This window comes from Protomyctophum parallelum (assembly GCF_964188405.1).
Source record: "Protomyctophum parallelum genome assembly, chromosome: 5".
NCBI lineage: Eukaryota > Metazoa > Chordata > Actinopteri > Myctophiformes > Myctophidae > Protomyctophum > Protomyctophum parallelum.
The window spans coordinates 39,746,679-39,770,103 of NC_139702.1; the positions used below are offsets into that span (position 1 = coordinate 39,746,679).

At 46.0% G+C, this 23,425-nt stretch overlaps 1 protein-coding gene across 6 annotated transcripts in view; it reads left to right on the forward strand.

The window, feature by feature from the left end:
- htt (huntingtin) overlaps positions 1-23,292 on the forward strand; it is a 74,510-nt gene extending 51,218 nt beyond the window's left edge. For 3 of the 6 annotated variants that reach the window (XM_083765504.1, XM_083765503.1, XM_083765506.1), the window contains 16 exons: positions 40-224; positions 814-940; positions 2,131-2,234; positions 4,445-4,599; positions 4,921-5,060; positions 5,401-5,486; positions 8,004-8,134; positions 8,479-8,617; positions 9,256-9,411; positions 10,001-10,191; positions 10,727-10,841; positions 12,031-12,244; positions 14,778-15,009; positions 18,421-18,583; positions 20,012-20,172; positions 21,392-23,292. In XM_083765504.1, the coding sequence (XP_083621630.1) occupies positions 40-224; positions 814-940; positions 2,131-2,234; positions 4,445-4,599; positions 4,921-5,060; positions 5,401-5,486; positions 8,004-8,134; positions 8,479-8,617; positions 9,256-9,411; positions 10,001-10,191; positions 10,727-10,841; positions 12,031-12,244; positions 14,778-15,009; positions 18,421-18,583; positions 20,012-20,172; positions 21,392-21,605 (2,513 nt within the window). In that variant the 3' untranslated portion in view covers positions 21,606-23,292. Of the gene's footprint in view, positions 1-39; positions 225-813; positions 941-2,130; positions 2,235-4,444; positions 4,600-4,920; positions 5,061-5,400; positions 5,487-8,003; positions 8,135-8,478; positions 8,618-9,255; positions 9,412-10,000; positions 10,192-10,726; positions 10,842-12,030; positions 12,245-14,777; positions 15,010-18,420; positions 18,584-20,011; positions 20,173-21,391 lie in introns of those variants that run through there. The other 3 variants (XM_083765507.1, XM_083765505.1, XR_014569276.1) reach the window with 2 other exon arrangements.
- The last annotated feature ends 133 nt before the right edge of the window (positions 23,293-23,425 follow it).

Genomic DNA, 23,425 nt, shown 5'->3' on the forward strand with positions numbered 1-23,425 from the left:
TGTGTGTGTGTGTGTGTGTGTGTGTGTGAGACGTTGCAGACGCGTGCACAAAGCGTGCGTGTGAGACCATGGCGGAGCTGGTGGAGGCCATGCAGAGCGTGCTGATGCTGGGTCACCACAGGAACGCTGCCATCCCCGCCTTCCTCACGCCCACCTTGCGCAACGTCGTCATCAGTCTGTCCCGACTGCCCCTGGTCAACAGCTACACACGAGTACCTCCGCTGGTCAGTATCATATACTGTACATCTTGTTATGGAAGGTTTTGATGTTAAACCCATTTTGACCTGGGAACGATTCTACAAACGTCTTCTAAATCGTGACAGTTTTCTGAACAACCCCATGTTTCTATGTCAGTCGTTCTAACTATTTCATGTCAAGGACCCCAAAAATGTAATTGGCTGCCGACCCCCATCTGTAAATATGTAAACCGGATTCTCAGCCACCTCGCGCACCACTGGTACATGTCCCAGAGAAACCGGATTCTCAGCCACCTCGCGCACCACTGGTACATGTCCCAGAGAAACCGGATTCTCAGCCACCTCGCGCACCACTGGTACATGTCCCTGAGAAACCGGATTCTCAGCCACCTCGCGCACCACTGGTACATGTCCCTGAGAAACCGGATTCTCAGCCACCTCGCGCACCACTGGTACATGTCCCTGAGAAACCGGATTCTCAGCCACCTCGCGCACCACTGGTACATGTCCCGCGGACCGCTACCGGTGGTTGGGAACCTCTGTGTCAGAGAGACTAATGTGTTTATTCATACAGCCTTTCATATCCAGTTAAAACTGTGTGCGTGTGTGTACGCAGGTCTGGAAGCTGGGCTGGTCCCCTCGGCCAGGAGGAGACTTTGGCACAACGCTGCCTGAGATTCCTGTCGACTTCCTCCAGGAGAAAGACGTTTTCAGAGAGTTCCTCTACCGCATCAACACACTGGGTACAAGCACACACACACACACACACACACACACACACACACACAGATGCAGTACTTAGTAGAGGGGCGACTGTGGACTGTGGAGGTAGAGCAGGTCGTCCATTGATCCATGGGTCGGCGGTTCGAATCCCGGCTCCTCCTGTCCACATGTCAAAGTGTCTTTGGGCAAGACACTGAACCCCAAATTGCTCCCGATGTGTCGGTTGGTACCTTGCATGGCTTCCGCCACAATCGGTGTATGAATGTGTGTGTGAATGGGTGAATGTATAATGCACTATGTAAAGCGCCTTGGTAGGGCTGGGTGCAATAACCGCAATACCGCCATACCGCCGGTATGTAACGCATACCGCGGTGTCGGGTTCATTACCGTGGTTAAAAAAAACCCAGTTCAGAAACACGACCACCAGTGACATCATCGTTAGGCAGATTGTTTTTTAAACAAGATTTATTTACGTGAGAATAGTTTATCAGACTATAAAGATCAGATTACATAGAGCAGTGATTCCCAAAGTGGGGTTCGGGGTCCGGGGACCCCCAGGGTCCTTGAGGCAGTTCCAGGGGGTCCCCAGGGAAATTATGGTTTGTAACCAAATGGACCCTTATGGTTTTGTAACTCTGAGAGTGTACAAATGAAACCAAATGGACCCTAACAGGGTTTATTATCGTGAGAATGATGGCTTCCATTTTCGCATTGCAACTTTTCAGGACTAGAAAGCCTGCAGTTTCTATTAGCTTGGATTCTCCATTGATGTCACTGTTGGGTGGGTTTCTGAACTGCCCACAGCCCTCCTATGTGACACAGACCGAGTAGAAAAAAACGTGCCATTTTATCATGATTATTAGTGAGGACCTATTATATGAAGATAGGTTGAAAAGTGGTCCCTGATTACCGTCATTATGGTAATCTCACAATTAATATCGCACACACCATACCTGTAACTTTTTTTAGCCCTCTTATTATTTGATTAAAAAAATATATTTTTTTAAGTCCAACGTTCATGCGATGTGCACGCTGCCGTGCACACGCTTATTTGTCCCTTTTCTGTTAATTTAACTCTGAGAGTGTAAGGATCCATTTGGTTCCTAACTAACATTTAGCTGGGGACCCCCTGGAACTCCCTCGAGGACCACTGGGGGTCCCCGGGAAGCAGTCTATTGGACGGGGAGTTGAAGTGTTCTGTTCTGTCCAGGTTGGAGCAGTAGGACTCAGTTTGAGGAGACCTGGGCCACTCTGCTGGGGGTGCTGGTCACCCAGCCCCTCACCATCGACCAGGAGGAGGAGGCACAACAGGAGGTAGGGGTGTGTGTGTGTCTGTGTGCACGCGCGCGTGCGGATTCTATGTAGTCACAGAATTTTCATCTCCACTACCGTACCGCATCCCCGACCTGATAATCAGAGAGCCGTTTGCTGTGCGTTCACGGAAAAATACCCGATACTAGGGCATTAACCAAACGTGATTTTTGAAAGTCGACTCGAATACCATCAAAATCGATTCATAGTCGATTAGTCGGCGGTAAAATATGATATTTATTCCATCCAATCAAGCATTAAAACATCGTGTTCTGAAACAGCCAGCGAGTGAAGCAAAACAGAGCCGGTGAATGCAGGCCGAGTGGAATAGTACTAAGAGAGTGGCGACACACTTTGATCTCACCGCAAAGCGGGTACCAGTATGGGCTATAGTTCCAAACACTGGAACTATCCCATTGAGATAGAATGAGCACTTCCGCATTCCATTGTTACAGTGGGAGTCAACGCGAGTGACGCCACTCTCTTGCTGAATGCCGCTCTGATTGGCCGAAATTAGCTCAGCTGTTTCAAGTCAAAGTTGCAAGTTCACAATGACTCACGGATGGACGCGTTGTGAGCTTGTAAATCTGCTATTTTTGATGCGCAAGACTGTTCTACGGAGCAGCATAGCATGTTACGTTGTTCACAATGTTTGGAGAGTGGAGACTGGAGCGGGGAGGAGGAGGAATGAACCATGCGATGTTTTTCATACAACCCTAAATGTTCAACAACAAGTTACAAACCACAGTTCCTTTGGTTTTTAGAAGGAGCTACAAGCTAGGAGGAGGTTATGATTACATACTAGGTTTGCTAGCTAGCAGGCTCAAGGCTGCCAGGCTATGAAGATGATCAACTACTTAACTTCATCGCGACTATTATAACTATGATTGTGCGGCATAGAGGTTTGTTTTTTTGTTGGATAAGCATGAAGAAACATGATCACGGCAAGAGCTACTGTAGTTTGACTGTCACCAAACTGGATAATATTGGGCAGAGTGAGGAGGAACTCCTGCTATACTTTACTGTACCGGACGACACGACGACACATCTCCAATCTAACTTGTTGAACAAACTACAGTAATAAACTCACCAATGGTAAAAGTATTTACACACTGTAGTTGTCCCCATTGAGCGTATGAGCCTATGAGGCATATCACATTATGCTTTTCCCAAAGAAAAACTGTCTTGAATGCTGCTAGTGCCACCGCCGATCCGCCGCCCACCGCACCTACACGAGTGAGGGTGACGGCAAAACCCACGTACAGTAGGCTTGTATATGATATGAAAACAATCAGCCAGGAATGGATTAGTACTGAAGTTGGCGAATTACCAACAAAACAACCGAGCTCACAGCTGCATGCCTGCATGTCTGCTGTAGAAAAAAAGAAAAAAAAATGAAAATTAACATTAGCGAATAATCGGATTTCAATTATCAGTGTCGAATAGTGTTTTGCTAGTCGACTAGTCGACTATTCGATTATTATGTTAATGCCCTACCCGATACAGAATCAATGATCGTTTATATTTACCGCGTCCATCGCCGCCATCTTGGAGCGCTCAAAAAATAACGGAGGATCTGTTGCATAGCGACGAGACGCGCTCCATAGAGCCCCGTAATGCCCGCAATCTTTAGCAGCGTTTATCTCCGAATTGAAGCTCAGATGAGGTCATATGAGGTGAGGCATGATAATTATTAGGAGTTCAATAAAAAAACTAGCGCAAGGATCCGGCTAGCAGATTAGTGTCTTTCATGCTAGTTTCACGCTAGATCGACCTACGGAAACACCGCCGGCTAAATAATACTTCCAGTTCAACAGTCGTGTCACCGGGTCCTCAATTTGCCGTTTTTGCCTGGCAAGGGTAAAAGGGGGCGCCCAAGAACCGCCTGGCTTTAACCCATTTAGACCTGAGGACGATTCTAAAAAATGTCTCCTAAATCCTAACGGTTTTCTGAAAAATCTGTTTCTATGTCAGTGGTGCTCAACCTTTTTCATGCCAAGGAGCCCCAGAATTATATGTAATGGCCGACCGACCTCCATTTGAAAATATGTTAATTTGAGTTAAAAAACGTTGGCTCTGAAAGAATATATATTCAAAGATTTGCGCCACATGAAACAGCTAAAGTTTAAAATAAGGGTAAGCTAAAGGTAACAACAGATGCGATCCAGTCCTTTTTCCTCTGCTCAATGCCGTGTGTTTTCCCCATTATGCAGGAGGACTTGGAGCACACCCAGTTGAATGTGTTGGCGGTGCAGGCCATCACCAGCCTGGTGCTGAGTGCCATGACCCTGCCCACTGCTGGGAACCCTGCGCTCAGCTGTCTGGAGCAGCAGCCGCGCAACAAGAGCCTCAAGGCCCTGGATACACGGTGGGTTGGCACACACACACACACACACACACACACACACACACACACACGCACGCACGCATACACATAAACACACACCCACGCATACGCACGCGCGCATATCGGGTAGCAAACCCCATTTTAGTGTGTGCAGCTTCCAGATGCTTGGAAGATGTACAACATCTGAATGGCTTTTTTATTTTATACGTGGGCCGCAGCTATTTTCTTAACGAGACGGCAGTCCATACTGTCCCGTTTTTATGAGATGTCTCCCTGTTTTCTCCCTTATAATGCCCAGGTTTGGCAGGAAGCTGACAGTGTTTTCTTCTCCCTAACGCCCAGGTTTGGCAGGAAGCTGACGGTGATCAGAGGGGAGGTGGAGAGGGAGATCCAGGCCCTGGTGTCCAAGAGAGACAACGTTCACACACACCACCCCTACCATGCCTGGGACCCCGTGCCCTCGCTGTCTGCAGCCTCCCCTGGTATACACACGCACACATGCACGCACACACGCACACACACACACACACACACGCACCACCTCTACCACGCCTGGGAGCAGTAATCCTATACTGCCTCCCTCTGGTCAGCCTGATGGATGGGAAAGGAACTAGTTGGAATAATGTGTTCCTTCCACGCACTACTATGTCATACCGGGGAAATGTCCCCATCCCCCGTCCCCTGTCCCCTGTCCCCCGTCCCCCCTTCAGGTGATAAGAAGCTCATGCATTGAAGGAAACATGAGCTCAGTTCGGGGCTCTCCCCAATGGGTTACAAAAGGTTTAATACAAGTGGTTAATACCGTGTGTGTTTCTATTTCAGCGGGTACTCTGATAAGTCATGAGAAGCTGCTGCTGCAGATCAACACAGAGCGAGAGATGGGCAACATGGACTACAAACTGGGACAGGTGAGACATGGAGGGGGAGGGGCTACAACTATACAGCCATATAAAAACTACAAACTTGGACAGGTGAGACATGGAGGGGGAGGGGCTACAACTATACGTACTGGGACAGGTGAGACATGGAGGGGGAGGGGCTACAACTATACAGCCATATAAAAACTACAAACTTGGACAGGTGAGACATGGAGGGGGAGGGGCTACAACTATACGTACTGGGACAGGTGAGACATGGAGGGGGAGGGGCTACAACTATACATACTGGGACAGGTGAGACATGGAGGGGGAGGGGCTACAACTATACAGCCATATAAAAACTACAAACTGGGACAGGTGAGACATGGAGGGGGAGGGGCTACAACTATACATACTGGGACAGGTGAGACATGGAGGGGGAGGGGCTACAACTATACAGCCATATACAAACTACAAACTGGGACAGGTGAGACATGGAGGGGGAGGGGCTACAACTATACAGCCATATACAAACTACAAACTGGGACAGGTGAGACATGGAGGGGGAGGGGCTACAACTATACAGCCATATACAAACTGTTTGCCTATGCTATGGCATAGACATATTTATTTACACAATCCTTGATCAAAATTAAATGGAAATTGTAGGTTAACCCATTCAGGAAGGGAACCCCTTTTGGTGTTTTAAGCATTATAATATACTTTAGATCTACAAGCGCATAGTGCTGCACTACAAGAAAATGTGGCACAAATCTTTGAATATATATTCTTTCAGAGCGAAGGTTTTTAACTAAAATCTTTGCTTCTGGGAGGGTCCCTGGAACAATTATGTGACCAAATACAGCAAAAAGGCCCTCAACTCTACTTTTCCATTTTTCAGATTTTTACAGATTATTAAAGTACAGAATGTAAGCTTTCATATGATCATATATCATTCAATGAAATTGGAGGAGATATAACCATTTTAAAATGACTGGGGCCTTTCACCCAAAGCTGAGAAAAGCCCTTTTCAATATTCACAACATTTTATCACCTTAGAGCTGGATAGAAGTGGGTGTGACAATGGGAGGGACAAGGGACAATAGGACGTTTTAGCTGTCAACAGTGCAACACTAGAAACACTGACATGTTTAAGCCAGTAGAACAAACAATGCAATTTGTAAGGTGCCCCAATAAACCCTTTTGAAAGTACTAAGTATTAAATACTAAGTATAAGTATTCAAGTATTAAATACTAAGTTAAGTGTTCAATTTAACTTATACACTACCTGGTTGTAAATAGCTGCAGTACACCATTTTATGCAGGTCTACTTTAAGCAATCAAAGTCAGACAATTGACCCAGTATTTTAAATAAATAAAACCGACGCATCAGACTATGATGTTGTGCGCTTGTAGATTTGCTATTTTAATAAACAGATCTGTCCACATGCAGTCACAATGCCTGGTTTCTATTTAGTGTGCAAGGCTTACATCCGGTCTAAAGCCCACCCACTGTATGCGCTGATTTATATACACAATACATACACGATCCGTATCCTCCCCTCACCGGATGTTGAATTAACAGTACTAAGGGCCGTATTTGAAAAGACGTATCCAATCTATTACACAATAAACCGATTTCCCGACATTTCCTTTTCACTTGATACCGTTTCGTAGAGAGGGCCTACACAAACGTTTTATATACCAAATGAAAGCCCCAATTCCGTAGTTTACATAGTATTTTGAATTTCTTTAAATGAGCAAAAAATGAGCGAGTTATGATCTAAAGAAAAGACGAGTGATCGTGGCTCTTTGCGGGTGGAGGAAAAAAAAAAAGAACACTTGACACACGACACACAGACAGCTAGCTAACTAGGCTAGCTAGCTTCTAGCCTGTTGTGTGTTGCTTCCAGGCTGGGAAGCGTATTTGAGCGAGTAGCTACGTGGTTTTGTTTATTTTCTGTAAAGTATAACCCAAATGCTCCTCCATACTACTATAGCCATACTGTAGAATACTTCTGTGTTTACAAACACAAGCACGCTAATGGGCGGTGATCAGAGCGTGAAACCTGAGGACAAAGAGATTCCAGGACCAATCGAAAACAACATGCAAATCTCGGAACTGCGCTTCTCTGCCCCCAAAAACTTGTTAAAAAACAAGCCCACTTTGACGTATAAATGTATACATTTCATTTGCCCAAATGAACAATCTGTTTGAATGAAAACCTTCTTCAACATTCAAACTGTATTAATATGAAAAAAAAAGAAAATCACATAAAAAAAAAACGAGTTTATTTATTGATTTAAGGCATGTTCATTCTGGCGAGATGAGGCATATTCTGCTGGCAGTGGTCACATATTTTCAAATGGGGATAAGTTTTGGGCTCCTTGACATGAAATAGTTTGAAAACCACTGGTTCCAGAAAACTGTCATGATTTAGAAGACATTTTGTAGAATCTGGTCTCAGTCCTAAATGGGTTAAAGGAGGATGGAGGAAGGCTATGTGTTATTATGCTGGCAATTAGACGTTGAAGTGGAGAAGGCTAAATGCTGTGTCTCATCTGCAGGTCTCCATTCACTCAGTGTGGCTCGGCAACAACATCACTCCTCTGAGGGAGGAGGAATGGGGTGAAGACGAGGAAGACGAGACAGATACTCCGGCTCCGACCTCCCCACCAACCTCCCCTATCAACTCCAGGTCTCTCTCACACACACACACACACACACACAAACACACACACACACACACACACACACACACACACACACACACACAACCGTATACATTCCTTTAGGCCCAACTCCCTAGCATTGATACACACAGTCGTCACGACTGATTTCAGTCGTTTGGATTCCATAGAAGTCAGCAGCGCTCAGCATGTCTCTTATGGAAGCATACCGTGCACTGAAAATAGCCGATCTACAAGCTCCCAACATGTCACATCAGTCATTTTAAGATGGAGTATTTGAAGTGGTCAATAGAATTGTACCTTTGCTTTATTCCATAACTGTCCTTTTCTTGTTGTCCTTGTTCTCCTCCAGGAAGCACCGTGCCGGCGTGGACATCCACTCCTGTTCCCAGTTCCTCCTGGAGCTCTACAGCCAGTGGTTGATCCCTGGTTCCCCCGGCAACCTGCACCGCAGGACCCCCGTGGTGCTCATCAGTGAGGTGGTCCGATCGGTGAGCCACAACGTAGCAGGGGAGGGCCACTTTGATGATAGAGAGAGGGCCACTTTGATGATAGAGAGAGGGCCACTTTGATGATAGAGAGAGGGCCACTCTGATGATAGAGAGAGGGCCACTATGCTGCATTTCCACACTCACTCCAGAGGGGCCACATTGCATATTGACTGTCGTAGCAAAAATATCTCAAACAACAAGCTGAAAACGTGTTTTGAGCTTGTAGATCGGCTATTTTTTGGCCGTGTCCCCTAGGGTAGGTACCCTCACAAAAACATGCAGTAATCCTGGTCTCTAAACTGCCTCCCCCTGGCCAGCTGGGGCGCCTGATGGAGGGGAAAGGAACTGGTTGGAATAACGTGTTCCTTCCACGCGCTACGTCCAACCAGGGAAACTCCCCCCTGTCAGGTGTAAAGGAGCAACTTGGACACTCATGCATGAAGGAAGCATGAGTTCAAGTCCGTTGCTCTCCCCAGGTTGGCGGAGGGTGTGTAGAGCCCAGGATCACATTAGATAATTGACACGGGTGAAAAATGGGTTACAAAATCATGGGATAAAAATAAATAAAAAATCAAATCTGTCACGGCCTCTCACAGTGCCAGTTCAATAGTTCTTCTCTCCTTCCCTCTGTGGTGTAGCTGCTGGCGGTGTCGGACCTGTTCACGGAGAGGAACCAGTTTGACATGATGTTCTCCACCCTCATGGAGCTGCAGAAACTCCACCCGCCCGAGGACGAGATCCTCAACCAGTACCTGGTGCCGGCCATCTGCAAAGCTGCTGCTGTTCTGGGCATGGTGAGGAACCCACGTTGATCACCTACTGTCTTGTGCGTGTGGGCATGCGTGTGTGTGTGTGTGTGTGTGTGTGTGTGTGTGTGTGTGTGTGTGTGCGCGTGCGCGCGCGTGTGTGTGTGTGTGTGTGTGTGCACACTTATGTCTTTGTTTAACCAATGGCAAAATATTATCGTATCGTTTGACTTTGCATCGTATCGTTTTGCAATGCAAATAGTCAAGTGTATCGATATACTATATAATATATACTGTATTTAGCAATTTTATGAAGAAAAGAGAAAAAGAGGGGTTTAATTTCTTGCCTGAGAATCACTCTTAACTTATTCATATCCACTATAATATAATGTTTCCCTTCAAAAACCTGCACTATCCACACGTTTCACACAGATTACATTTCTTTGCAAAATAGTTACTGTATTGATTTTAAAACATTGAATCGTACCGCCGTGAATGAACCAATATCGTCCAGGTATCGTCAACCAAGTATCGTATTGCTGTTAAAATATATCATTTACATCCCTACTAACCATGATTGTTGACCATGATGTATTAAACACTTAACTTTGTCAATGCCAACCCTGACCGTGGGCAGGACAAGGCGATCGCGGAGCCCGTGTGTCGCCTGTTGGAGAGCACCCTGCGCAGCACCCACCTGCCCAGCCGCATGGGCGCGCTGCACGGGGTGCTGTACGTGCTGGAGTGTGACCTGTTGGACGACACGGCCAAGCAGCTCATACCCGCCGTGTCCGAGTACCTGCTGTCCAACCTGAGAGCGGTGGCGCAGTGAGTACAGTACAGTACATTGATGCATACATGATGCATTGTATGATACATGCATCAATAATGTCACTGGTGGAGAGGTTTCTGAACTGGCCACAGCCCTCCCATGATGAGACACAGACTGAGTAGAAAAAACGTTGTGGTATTTTATCATGAACATTAGTGAGGACCAACGCACACACACACACACACACACACACACACACACACTGCTGTAATTTCGTTGTGTAATGAGCCAATTTCATAATGGAACAACTCTAGGGGGGAAGCGCTCCTGTTAAATGTCACCCTTCAACCCCCTGCTCCGTCCATGTGCCTCTAAATTAATTGGCTTCATCCCTTTTAATGAGATGGAAACTGGGCAAAAAAGGACACAAAGTGCCATGCCACAGTTTCCCCACTAGGTGTTATCCTTATACTGTACGTACTGTATGTGCATCGCATTCAGTGTGTGTGTGTGTGTGTGTGTGTGTGTGTGTGTGTGTGTGTGTGTGTGTGTGTGTGTGCGCGCACTCCTTCTGGCTCCTGTAACAATTAGCTGCGTGAACCTCCATAACCAACAACACGTGCTGGTGATATGTGCCGTTGCCTTCTACATGATGGAGAACTACCCTCTGGATGTGGGCGCTGAATTCACTGCAGGAGTCATACAGGTGAGAACTCTACCCTCTGGATGTGGGCGCTGAATTCACTGCAGGAGTCATACAGGTGAGAACTCTACCCTCTGGATGTGGGCGCTGAATTCACTGCAGGAGTCATACAGGTGAGAACTCTACCCTCTGGATGTGGGCGCTGAATTCACAGCAGGAGTCATACAGGTGAGAACTCTACCCTCTGGATGTGGGCGCTGAATTCACAGCAGGAGTCATACAGGTGAGAACTCTACCCTCTGGATGTGGGCGCTGAATTCACAGCAGGAGTCATACAGGTGAGAACTCTACCCTCTGGATGTGGGCGCTGAATTTACAGCAGGAGTCATACAGGTGAGAACTCTACCCTCTGGATGTGGGCGCTGAATTTACAGCAGGAGTCATACAGGTGAGAACTCTACCCTCTGGATGTGGGCGCTGAATTAGCCCAACCCCATCCTTGTCCAATAGGCACGTTAGCAGCGAGGAGACAGGGCAAGCTCTCCTTCTCCCCCATAGAGATGCATGTTAAATGACGTAATAAATAACCGATCATTTACAGTAGCAAGAGCATTGAAATGTCTTCTAAATCAGGCCTGCAGTTGGCTATGCACTGGACAAATTTGCATGACATTATTTAAATAAACTAGAAATACGGAGGAAATGAGGGAGAAATCTACTTTTAACGACCACCCAACAGGAGTTGTCATGTTGCATGGTAAGACTACGGTCATTAGTATTATTGGGGTAGGGTGTCGGACGCATGACTCTAGGACTGTTGGTTTGATTGATTGATTCATTGATTAAAGTATTTATTAACAGTATGCAGAACATTTCAAGCACAACTCAATGCAACTGTGGAAGACACCATAACATAAAGCATTACACTTGTTTACAATAGGGTCCACCATTTTCAATTTGTCACAACATTTAGAGACGTACAACTATACACTTCTATATAACAAAAAAACAGGAAATCATCATAAATAGAGGTAAAAAGGGAAAAACGTGAGGGGGGGAAAGGGGACTGTGGGGGGGAACTCAGACTTTTTACGGGGGCCAGTTTTGAATTGCAGCCGTCCGTAGGTGCTCTTTGAGAGCGGTTTTCTCTAACCCTTCCATGGCACGTAGGGGGGGAAAAACGGAAATTCACTTTTCTTCTTTCTCCATTTCTCCTATACCTTCCTGTCCGTCTGTCCCTCTGTCCTCCTAGACATGTGGTGTGATGGTGTCCGCCAGCGAGGACTCCACTCCCTCTGTCATTTACCACTGTGTGCTGCGAGGCCTGGAGCGCCTCCTGCTGTCGGAGCAGCTGTCCCGCGTGGACAGCGATGCACTGGTCAAACTGAGCGTGGACCGTGTCAACATGCCCTCTCCACACAGAGCCATGGCTGCCCTGGGACTCATGCTCACCTGCATGTACACCGGTAAGTGTGTGTGTGTGTGTGTGTGTGTGTGTGTGTGTGTGTGTGTGTGTGTGTGTGTGTGTGTGTGTGTGTGTGTGAAAGTGGCGCTGCTATAAAGCTGTCATCTAAAATCCACCGCAAACTCATTGTAGCATGGCTATGCCTACACTCACCAACTTAACCTGCATGGTAGACTGTACTGCACTCTTCGATACGATTGTTAACTGGCTACTTTCACCGGCATGTCAACGGCATGCAATTCCGCTCGTAGCTAGCTTGGCTAACTGGCCTGCATGTGCACTGTGTACTGCTAGTATTAAAGGAGAATTCCATGCTAGAAGGCTTTCTTACCTTTATTTGTAGTTGTTACGTCCCCACCAAAGAGGTCCAGGTGTTATTTTGTGCAAAAGTGCATTATTGGCTATTTCCCCTACCATAAGCCCTCAATGAATTGCATTGAATTGAATGGGGCTATGGGGTGTTGTGCTAATTTGCTTATTTCCATCGCTCAAAAATCTATTCTTTTTGTATATATCCTCTCTTCATAATGTAAATAGTATCCCAAGCGGCACACTTTACTACTTATTTAGATGGAAATAACTAAGCCAATTAGCACAAAAACCCAACGCCCATTGAGGGCTTATAATGGGGAAATAGCCAATGCACTTTTGCACAAAATAACACCTGGACCTCTTTGTTGGGGACGTAACAACTACAAATAAAGGTAAGAAAGCCTTCTAGAATTCTCCTTTAAGGAGTGTGTATTGTGTTGTGTTCATGCTAGCCTATTCTATGCACGTTTGCTTTCTTAGATTACGGTCGGTCCAGGGATGAAAATCTTTTCAAATGGGGTGCATGGCCTAATGCATACAGCTAAAGTGGGGTTCCCTCTTTGAAATAAAATAAAAGGTTGATAGGATATCTAGTTGTTTTTCACAATAGGAGAAGTAAGCCAACTCTACACCAGTTGTATTATATATATTGTGCATATTTGCACAATATGAGCGTTATAATAATGTGTGACACCTGTTTTAACATCACTAGAACAGAAGTTGAGTCATTCGCTTATGAACTGACGGCTCCACACCTGTTGCTCATTAATACTTACTGTGCCTGCATGTGCACCACGTCCAGACTTAATACTGGTGACAAGCTTTCATTACATCTGTGTTTAATTAACGTACCAAAGCACCAGCCAGCCTACTAATGATAATACTCGGGGGTGGTAACCTCATCCATGAATGCTAGCTAATCTCGTCCTGCTGCTGGCATTACTTTGTAGCTTTATTGTACAGATGATATCTACCTCTAACCCTACGTCTCCCCTTACTAACGCTAGTGACTGTTAGCATATTGCTGCCCTTCTACTAACATGCCAAGTAACAAACGCTGGGACGAGCTAGAAGCCAAGTTCTACGTCAAAACGGGGGGCCCTTGGAAATGCAAACCCATGACCCTACTACGTTATCCATCTGTAAGAACATTCTGCGCTTCAGAGCAAGCTAATTAAAGCACATTGCGTTGTAGCAACAGTTGACAAACCAGGTCACACAGCATTTGAAATCCTTTCAAATACTTGAGGCGGGTGATTGACGGACTCTCATGAGACTTGTACCTGTCATTCTCTGAGTTATTTTGTTAAGGATTTCAAACACTAAACGGGACTGGCCTCTGAATTAATCTGACATCATTCAATAGGCTCTATGCACACAGAATAACTCTTCCTACGTGATGAAAGGAACGGACGTGAGTCACGTGATGCCAGGGATGCGCCATGACGCTCATGGGTGGCAAACCTCACACCGGAAGTTCCATGAAATACATGGCAGCGGACGATTGCTATTTACACTATTTATGAACGATTGTGACCTTTGTCACAAAATCGGTTCCACCCATCCATCCATCCATCCATCCATCCATCCATATTCAACCGCTTATCCGTAGTCGGGTCGCGGGGGCAACAGCTCAACCAGAGTGCTCCAGACTTCCCTCTCCAGAGCAACATTTGTGACTTCCTCCTGGGGCATCCCGAGATGTTCCAAGACCAGTGATTCCTCCAACTGTGCCTTGGTATGCCCCGGGGTCTCCTTCCAGTGGGACGTGCCTCGAGGACCTCCCTAGGGAGACGCCCCAGAGAGGCATCCTAACCAGCCCGAACCACCTAAGCTGGCTCCTTTCCAGGCGAAGAAGCAGCAACTCATACTCCGAGTCTCTCTCGTGTGACTAAACTTCTCACCCTATCTCTAGGGGAGATGCCAGACACCCGTCGAATAAAACTCATTTCAGCCGCTTGTATTCGCAACCTTATTCTTTCGGCCATGGCCCACACTTCGTGACCATAGGTGAGAGTAGGAACGAAGATTGCTCGTACTAAATGGAACAGAGCCTTCATTAGTATCATCAGTAACATCTGTGAAGAAAGTAGGGAAGAGTCCCGGAAGTAGGAAGAGTTATTCTGTGTGCATAGAGCCTATTGAATCCCCCACTCTACCCACCCCACCCCCTCCCTCCCTCCCCCCCACTCGTTGTAACTGGTCCCCTCTCGTCCTCCCAGCGGTGGTTTCAGCGTGTGTTTCGGACTCGGGACAGGGGGTTAGAGGTGAGGTTGGCTCTGGCTGTGCGGTAGCGGAGGCGGTGCAGGGCGTCACAGCAGATCCTGTTGGTTTCTCCTCAGGCAAGGAGAAGGCCAGCCCTGCTGGGCGCCCCCCCGCCCACTCTGACTCCCAGGCCCCCGACAGTGAGTCGGTCATTGTGGCGATGGAGAGGGTCTCTGTGCTCTTTGACAGGTACGCTGCCGACACACTGTGCGCACACACGGCACAGACACACACAGACACACACACACACACACACACACACAATCAATAATTAAATTCATCCTCGTATATAGCTAACATGCACATGGTTGTGCAGTTGTAACTTATTTTGTTACATTGCAGCTCTCTCCTCTCCTCTCAGTTACGTTACCTAAAACATGGTGTGTGGATTGAGCACACACTACACTTTTATTCTTTTTAGTTTATTGCATTATTTTTCCTCATTATTTTTCATTTGGGTATTTCCAATAGGGGTTGGCGATGTGGCGATACATATCGTCAAGACAATACAATCTCTCCACGATATGCCTCCAGCGGACTGACCTCGTGCTTCCTTCTATGCATGAGGAGTCCAAGCTGCTTCTTTTCACCTGACGGGGGTGAATGGAAGGAACACGTTATTCCGACCAGTTCCTTTCCCCTCCATCAGGCTGGCCAGAGGGAGGTAGTTTAGAGACCAGGATTACTGCATGTTTCGTGAGGGTACCTACTACCTACCGTAGGGGACATGGGGAGAACATGTGAGGGTACCTACTACCTACCGTAGGGGACATGGGGAGAACATGTGAGGGTACCTACTACCTACCGTAGGGGACATGGGGAGAACATGTGAGGGTACCTACTACCTACCGTAGGGGACATGGGGAGAACATGTGAGGGTACCTACTACCTACCGTAGGGGACATGGGGAGAACATGTGAGGGTACCTACTACCTACCGTAGGGGACACGGGGAGAACATGCAAACTCCACACAGATAATTTTATTTGTAAGTTTTAGTCTGAAACGGAAGCCTGTGTGTTTCTGAACCAATCAGAGTGTCGCATCCCTTCAGGCTATGGGACGTTAGTATTCGTGACGTGTGGAGTTTGTTTACAAGCCCATGTTGATGGGCTCTGATCGGTGAACCAATATCCTCCAGCGGTTGCTCCGAGCGCGCCTGCCCCTCTAGACCAGAACGCACGCACAATATCGTGGGTTGTGATACTGCCTGAAAAATAATATGAATATTAAAATAGCAGATCTACAAGCACCGAGTGCCGCACTACAAGCTTGTAGATCTGCTTTTTTTTTCTCGTGAAAATGTGGAGCAAATCTTAGAATATCTATTATATATTAGAGAACTTGTACCCAACACATGGCAAGAAACCCAAAGCCACAACAGCTACGTCACTATTGCAACACCCACAACACCATCTTACACACTACACCCACACACACTCACACGGCAGTGACGTCACACACTTACCTTCGCAGTGTCCGGGACCTATCTCCTCCTATCGCGCCCAACGCCAACACGACACGACACCACCCACCAAAAAATGTTCATTGCAGTGCCACCAAAGATGCCTCCCGTCCACACTCACGCCGGCAATGCATTTGTTTACTACAAACATTATCGTCCGAAGCACCCACACCCCCGGAACACTGTTGCCCTTTCACCACGCTAAATTCGCCAGGTCTATGCAAGTGAGCACAAATTACATGTGAGAAAATTCATTCACAAGCCCACAAATGCCATTCAAATGCCATTCAACACACACTACGACTCGCTTACAATTCGCAAACCTGGCAACACTGCCCTGTCTTCTAATAGGCCCACACTAGCTCTCATAATCTGATTCTGATCTCCCGCAGGAGAAGAGAAACGAGGAAGGGGAGAGGAATTGTAGCCTCACGATTTTGCTTATTCCTTCTAAATCTCTGTATTTAAAATATCGCTCTCTCAGCGAATCTCTTAGTTCCATCAACATTGTACTTTGTCTGTAGTTTGTTTGTGCCTACATATTACGATTACACGGAACGCTTTGGCTATTTTCGCCTGCCAGCCAACTGCCGAGTACACACGCCTGCACACACACGCACACGCACGCCTGGCTTGCACACACACACACACACACACGCAAGCCTGGAAGCCACGATCTCTCTCTCTCTCGCCACGCCTCTCTCTCTCTCTCGCCACGCCCCACACACGCACACAAGCTATACACGCACGGCGGCGCCGCGGCAGCAAGACAGGACGTTATAATCTTGAGTTTCATTAAATAACTGTCTTTCTCCGCACGCGCACACAACATTATTCAAGTGAAATGCATAACGCCAATATTGGGCTAATATAGGCTACCAATACAGGACGTTATAATCTTCACTTTCATTAAATAACTGTCTTTCTCCACACACACACGTGCGCACACAACATTATTCAAGTGAAATGCATAACGCCAATATTGGGCTAATATAGGCTACCAATAAACAACCAGCTCATATACCCACCAAATAAAACTATCATCCCATTGCAGAAAATAGTTACAAAATGTAATTGAGGCTACATACAGTGGTGTCCCCTTCGTCTGTACCAGGCTGACTTCTATAGGTTTTGAAAGGTACCTTTCTTTTTTTTTTTTTTTTTTTTTTTTACCCAGGGAAGTAGCTGAGCACAGGTGCTCATTTTCAGCAACGCCCTGCACATCGAAACACACACACACACACACACACACACACACAAAATGTCATGTCAAAGGTAGGTAAGGGGTGTGTTTTTTTCACCCACTGTGTAATACAATGAATGGACGGTAGGTGGCAGTAGTACAGAGGCCAGAGAAACTATAAGACAAACGCACATGGAATGGGAAATAGAGGGGGGAAAATGGAAATGGTAGGGTTTTTATTTTTGGTATTTGACTTTGCTACTGATGATTGTACGCAACAACAACTATTGCATTGTGTGTTTGAGCTGACAGGCCCTTTTGTATGTCAATCAATCAAGTCATCTCGGGTCATCTCAAGCGGCAGATGCAAAAATAGTTTTTTATATTAAAATTATATATATTTTTAGGGCCATGTCATGTGCTCTACCTGCAAAGCCTTTGTGATCTATAACTTTTGGGCACCGCTTAACGTCAGATCAGGGGTTTTGTCGGCCAGCGCCAACAATGCTCCCCGACAGCATAATCGGAGCAAATACCGGGCAGTGTGTATGAGCCATAATGTGTTGACTACACTACACTACACTAATAAGGACACATAATAATAACTAATAACCCATCCGTTACTACATGTGGAGTCAACTCCCGCAATTTCCTTCTTCCCATAGTGTGCGGCAACGTAACTCTGGGATGAGCGGCCGCAAAGCGGCCGCGAAATTCTAGTATATATATATACTTTCAGAGTGAGCGTTTTTAACTCAAATATTTTCTTCTGCGGCAGGGTCCCTGGTACAACGTATTTCAGATGGGGGTCGGCGACTTATTACATATCATTTCTGGGGTCATTGACATTTAGAAGACATTTTTTTAATGTCGACGTCAGGCCTAAATGGGTTAATATAATATAATATTTTTCCATACCGCCCGTCCCTAATTTCCTTCATTTTCTTTGTCAGGATCCGTAAAGGTTTGCCCAGCGAGGCGCGGGTGGTGTCCAGGATCCTGCCCCAGTTCCTGGACGACTTCTTCCCCCCACAGGACGTCATGAACAAGGTCATCGGAGAGTTCCTGTCCAACCAGCAGCCGTACCCACAGTTCATGGCCACCGTCGTCTACAAGGTCAGCAGCAGCATAGCATAGCCTCGGAAACTCAGATGTTTTTATTTCCAGGGAGAAAAAAAGTCTGGGGCCGAGTCCACTTCAATACGGCATACAGTAGCACAAACTCTGCTGATTTCTGATCGTCTGCACCTTTGTTAAATTGACGCACACACGTACACACAGACACTCCTCTCTCTCTCTGTCGCTCTAATTAATTAGTCTCATAGCTGCGTGTAGATTCTCCCGGCGGATCCTGCTGGGAGCTGCCTAAGCTATAGAAAGCATAGGCTAGCAGCAGCATGACACCAGTGTTGATTTAGTTTTAGTCATAGTCCCTTTGAATACATTTTAATTTAGTTTTAGTCATATGTGATAATGTGACAGGATGTGAATGGGGCTGCCATCGCGCAGCCTCCATCTTTTCATCAGAGGAGAAAAATGTTTTTGAGTGATGCAGCCACTCCTATAGACAGCTATGTCAGTGTGTGGCAGGGTCTGTCCCTGTGTCAGTGTCTGAGCACGGAAATAGCGTTATAGCGTTTGTTCACCACCAAGTGTCACTGTTGCACAGCCTAACACACAGACCAGGGAAGAGGGCTTGTACAGTATATCTTCTCCACTAGTCCCTCCCTAACATTTTAGTCTAGTTTTTATTTGTTGACGAAATTATCAATATAGTTTTCGTTTAAGTCATCTTAACTTTTGATTTAGTTTTCGAAAAGCTAACATTTAATGAACATTTTTCATTAGTCTAGTATTTCTTTAGTCGACAAAATCAACACTGCAGGACTGAGTCAATACCGGTGCTATACAAAATTGTCTCAATAGAGTGCCGAAGTCCTGAAACCACTCGCTCACCCCCTGGTTCATGGATGTTTTTCTCTATGGAGAATAACATTGGGTGATCTCAATAACCTCTTATATAAGAATTTTGGTCCAAAAATAAACAAACTTAATGTATGTGCATTTTAATCTATGTTATGCAAAGCTCTAGAATTCATGATTTGAGGTATCCTTTCGTCTGAGGCGTAATCCAAATAAACATATCATATGGTTACTCTGTCTCCCCTTCTCTAAGCAAATGGTATACAGAATTCTAATTGGAGCTAATCTTGGTAAACAGTTACTGGCTCGTCTCTGTGTTGACTGCTTTAGGGAATTCTCCTGTTTGAACAGACAATAGGTTGTCAAGACAACGTTGAAGAGATCGGGCACAGATTTGTCTGCTGTTTTTTCTCAGACCGTTTTGAACACAATTAGTCCTGAGGACGATTCTACAAAAATCCCTTCTAAATCCTAACAGTTTCATGAAAAACCTATGTTTCTATGTCAGTCGTATGTCAGTCGATATGTGGCTCGAAGACAATTATATGGCTATATATAACAGGCACTATAAAACATGAATATATTTGTTGTTAATATATTATTTGTCCCCCCCTTGGCCAGGTGTTCCAGACTCTCCATGCCACTGGTCAGTCCTCCATGGTGCGTGACTGGGTGCTGCTGTCCCTGTCCAACTTCACCCAGAGGACGCCCGTGGCCATGGCCATGTGGAGTCTGTCCTGTTTCTTTGTCTCAGCGTCCACATCCCAGTGGATCTCAGCCCTGTATCCTTTGTCCTCTGTGTGTGTGTGTGTGTGTGTGTGTGTGTGTGTGTGTGTGTGTGTGTGTGTGTGTGTTCAAGTATTTTTGGTTTGGTTTATGTAAGAAATCAAGCACTGAGAGCATGGCGGTTATCCTACAAAAAAAATCAGCATCCTCTGATCTCAGGAATTCTGCCCTCAAAAGCTAAAATCTATTCATTGCAGTACAAATGCAATGCAATGTACAGCGCATAACCCTAAGTCTGCAAATAACTTTGAGTGTGCATATCCCCGGTTATGGACTAGTTCCCCTCAATTGGTTCATTGTAGCTACAGTACAGTACAGTAAGGTTTTTCTGTCAACTATTGGTGGAATGATATTTCAGCTGTAAATTCATCCAAATCTCACGCAAATCGGTACACATGATCTCTGTAGTCATGTGATCAAGACGCATTTTGCCAAACATCACACACACTCCTATCCTCCTGGTGGAGACTTTTCTAGTTAAAAATTAAAACACCAAACATTTTCTACTCCTTAGAATCTTCATCAGGGCCTGCATGATCATTCATGCCCTAATTTATTTTGTCTTTATTTGAGGCACTAGCCCCTCCTATAAACAGCTATAGTGTAGATTCTGTCTGAACACAAACATTAAATGCCATCGACAATGAATGGAGAATTTACGTCATATGTGTCTGAGCAAATCGACTGGATATGTCGGTAGGAACCCTTGGCCAATAAGGGACCACCGTTCTTGATGATGATGTACGATGATTAGAGCGCCACTCACTTCACCCCGGTGTGATATTTAACCCATTCAGGACGGGAACCCCTTTTGATGGGTTAAGGATTACTTTAGCTATTGAAAAATTGCAGATCTGAAAGAAAAATAATTCAGAGCGAACGTTTTTAACGCAAATCTTTGCTTCTGTGGGATCGAGTCCCTGAAACAACATATTTTCAGATGATTTTGGGGGTCCTTGACATGAAAATGTTTTGAGAACGACTGACACAGAAACATAGATTTTTCAGAAATCTGTCAGGATTTAGAAGACATTTCTTGTGTAAAATCGTCCTGAGGTCTTAAATGGGATAAACGTCTTAATATCTCTTTTGGGTCTCGACCTGAAAGGTTTGGGGAACCAACTGTTATGTTGTTATATGTTATATAAATGTGTCTGTTCATAATTGCTCTGTGGTGCTCCTTAACCCTCGGTGCGCCGCGCCCACCCACCGCAGGCTGCCCCACGTGATCAGCCGCATGGGCCGTAGCGACGTGGTGGACGTCAACCTGTTCTGCCTGGTGGCCATGGACTTCTACCGGCACCAGATCGACGAGGAGCTGGACCGCCGCGCCTTCCAGTCCGTCTTCGAGACGGTGGCGGCGCCGGGCAGCCCCTACCACCAGCTGCTGGCCTGCCTGCAGTCCATCCACCAGGACACCTCGCTCTAGAGAGTAGAGAGGCACACGTAGAGGTAGTTAGGGGGGGGGGGGGGGAGCATGGATGTATTTTGGAGGGGTGGTATTGTCTATGATTAGGAGCAGACATTGCAGACACACGCCGTGCGCACACCTTCCAACTGAGATGAAAGGTGACGGGGATCCGATGCTAATTCCGACGGAGCATTAGTCTGACATGCAGGGACAGTCGGACTAGCGCTCCAACATGCGCTGCTCCCGTGCTTGCGATTTTTGGTTAGGTTAGGGTTTTAGTTAGGTTGTCGGTCTAATGACTGTCGGAATAATAATGGTGTCGGAACTAAAGCCTGTACCCGAGGGTGACGTCCCGAATGTTCTGTCAAAAATGATCCACTGTAGACACTACTGTACCTACCACTAGCGCATCCGTTGTGTTGACAGGGAAACATGACACAAACTGCTGAACTTAGCCCTGGTGAAGTCACAACCGGTGTCACAATGAGGACTGAAGAAACGGACATGGTGGGGAAGTAGGAAATCTAGGAATCCGTGTTAGAAGATGTTAGGATGTACGATAAAGAGAGTGAGTGAATGTCTCTCGATCAGCACTATGAAATACACTGGCTCCTAATTCTTCAAATTGGGATGTTTGCCTGCGCCTCACCTTCCCACCAAGGACCGTTCCTTGGGGATGGACAACACAGCACGCTGAATAATTCCTCCTACCCAGCACCTTGACCAACATAGATATAAATAATATTAATCGTATAAAGAAACTGGAATTGTATATTTTCTCGTGAGGACTTTGCTTGAGCATTGTGGTTTAATGAAGTGGGCGGGGTGGGGGGACAACGACGACAAACAAAACTGAAAACAAGTATTTACTATATTTAAAGTTCAGATACATCTATTTTCAGTGTGATTTGTTATGGAGGGCAAAAATATCTGATTATAATAACTGACATGGGGCCTGAAATGCTTGCTTGATGTTGTCACTGACTAGTTGTGTTTTATTTTTATTTAAATTACTCTCGGACTATGGAAGCATAAAAGTGATAGAAAAGAGAGAGAGAGAGGTATGTTTTATGTGTCTTTTGGAGTAAATGGATCTCTAAACTAAATGGCCATAGTATTCCCCCCCCCCCCCCCCCCCCCCCCCCCGTTCATGTTCACATATGAGAATATCAGAAAGCTGCGATTGTATCCGTCACTGCAGACAGGGCTACCTGTTGTGACTGAGCATGATTCTTGTATCGCTCTGTCTGTGTGCAGTGACCTATTCAAGAAGCTAGGAGGAGACGGAAACAAAGGATTAGACAGTCCCACCGTGAGGCTCAGGGGAAAGCTCACTGGAACACCTCACTCAGCAGTAATGACTGGAGAAAAAGACCCATTAGGATTAGGGATGGAGCTCGTTACGTTTTATTGATAATGAGCACCTTATCGAGCCTGCTTATTGATCCGGGCTTTTATCGAGCCCACTATTGAGCTTGATTAGATTTATTTCTTGGTCGCCTCTTGCCTTGCTTTGCCTTGACATGGCATTTGGCCTTGCTTGTTTTAACATGACATCATGGGCTGCAAACGTGCTCTACAAGCCCAAAGCTTATTGATACCGTGTTTCGATACATTTAAGAGTTTGTAATGGGGTCAGGTTTCAAGCTCCATCCCTAAAAAATGCCATATATTTTAATTTTATATTTTTGTGAATTAATAGAATGTTCATGTTGTTTGTTTCACACAAGATACAAAATACAATGTCACCCCCCGGCAGCCCCCCCCCCCCCCCCCCCCACGCAGCGATAAAGGTGTTTATGGTGTAGCTTAACTCTGTCTAGTCCTTCTCAGACGTT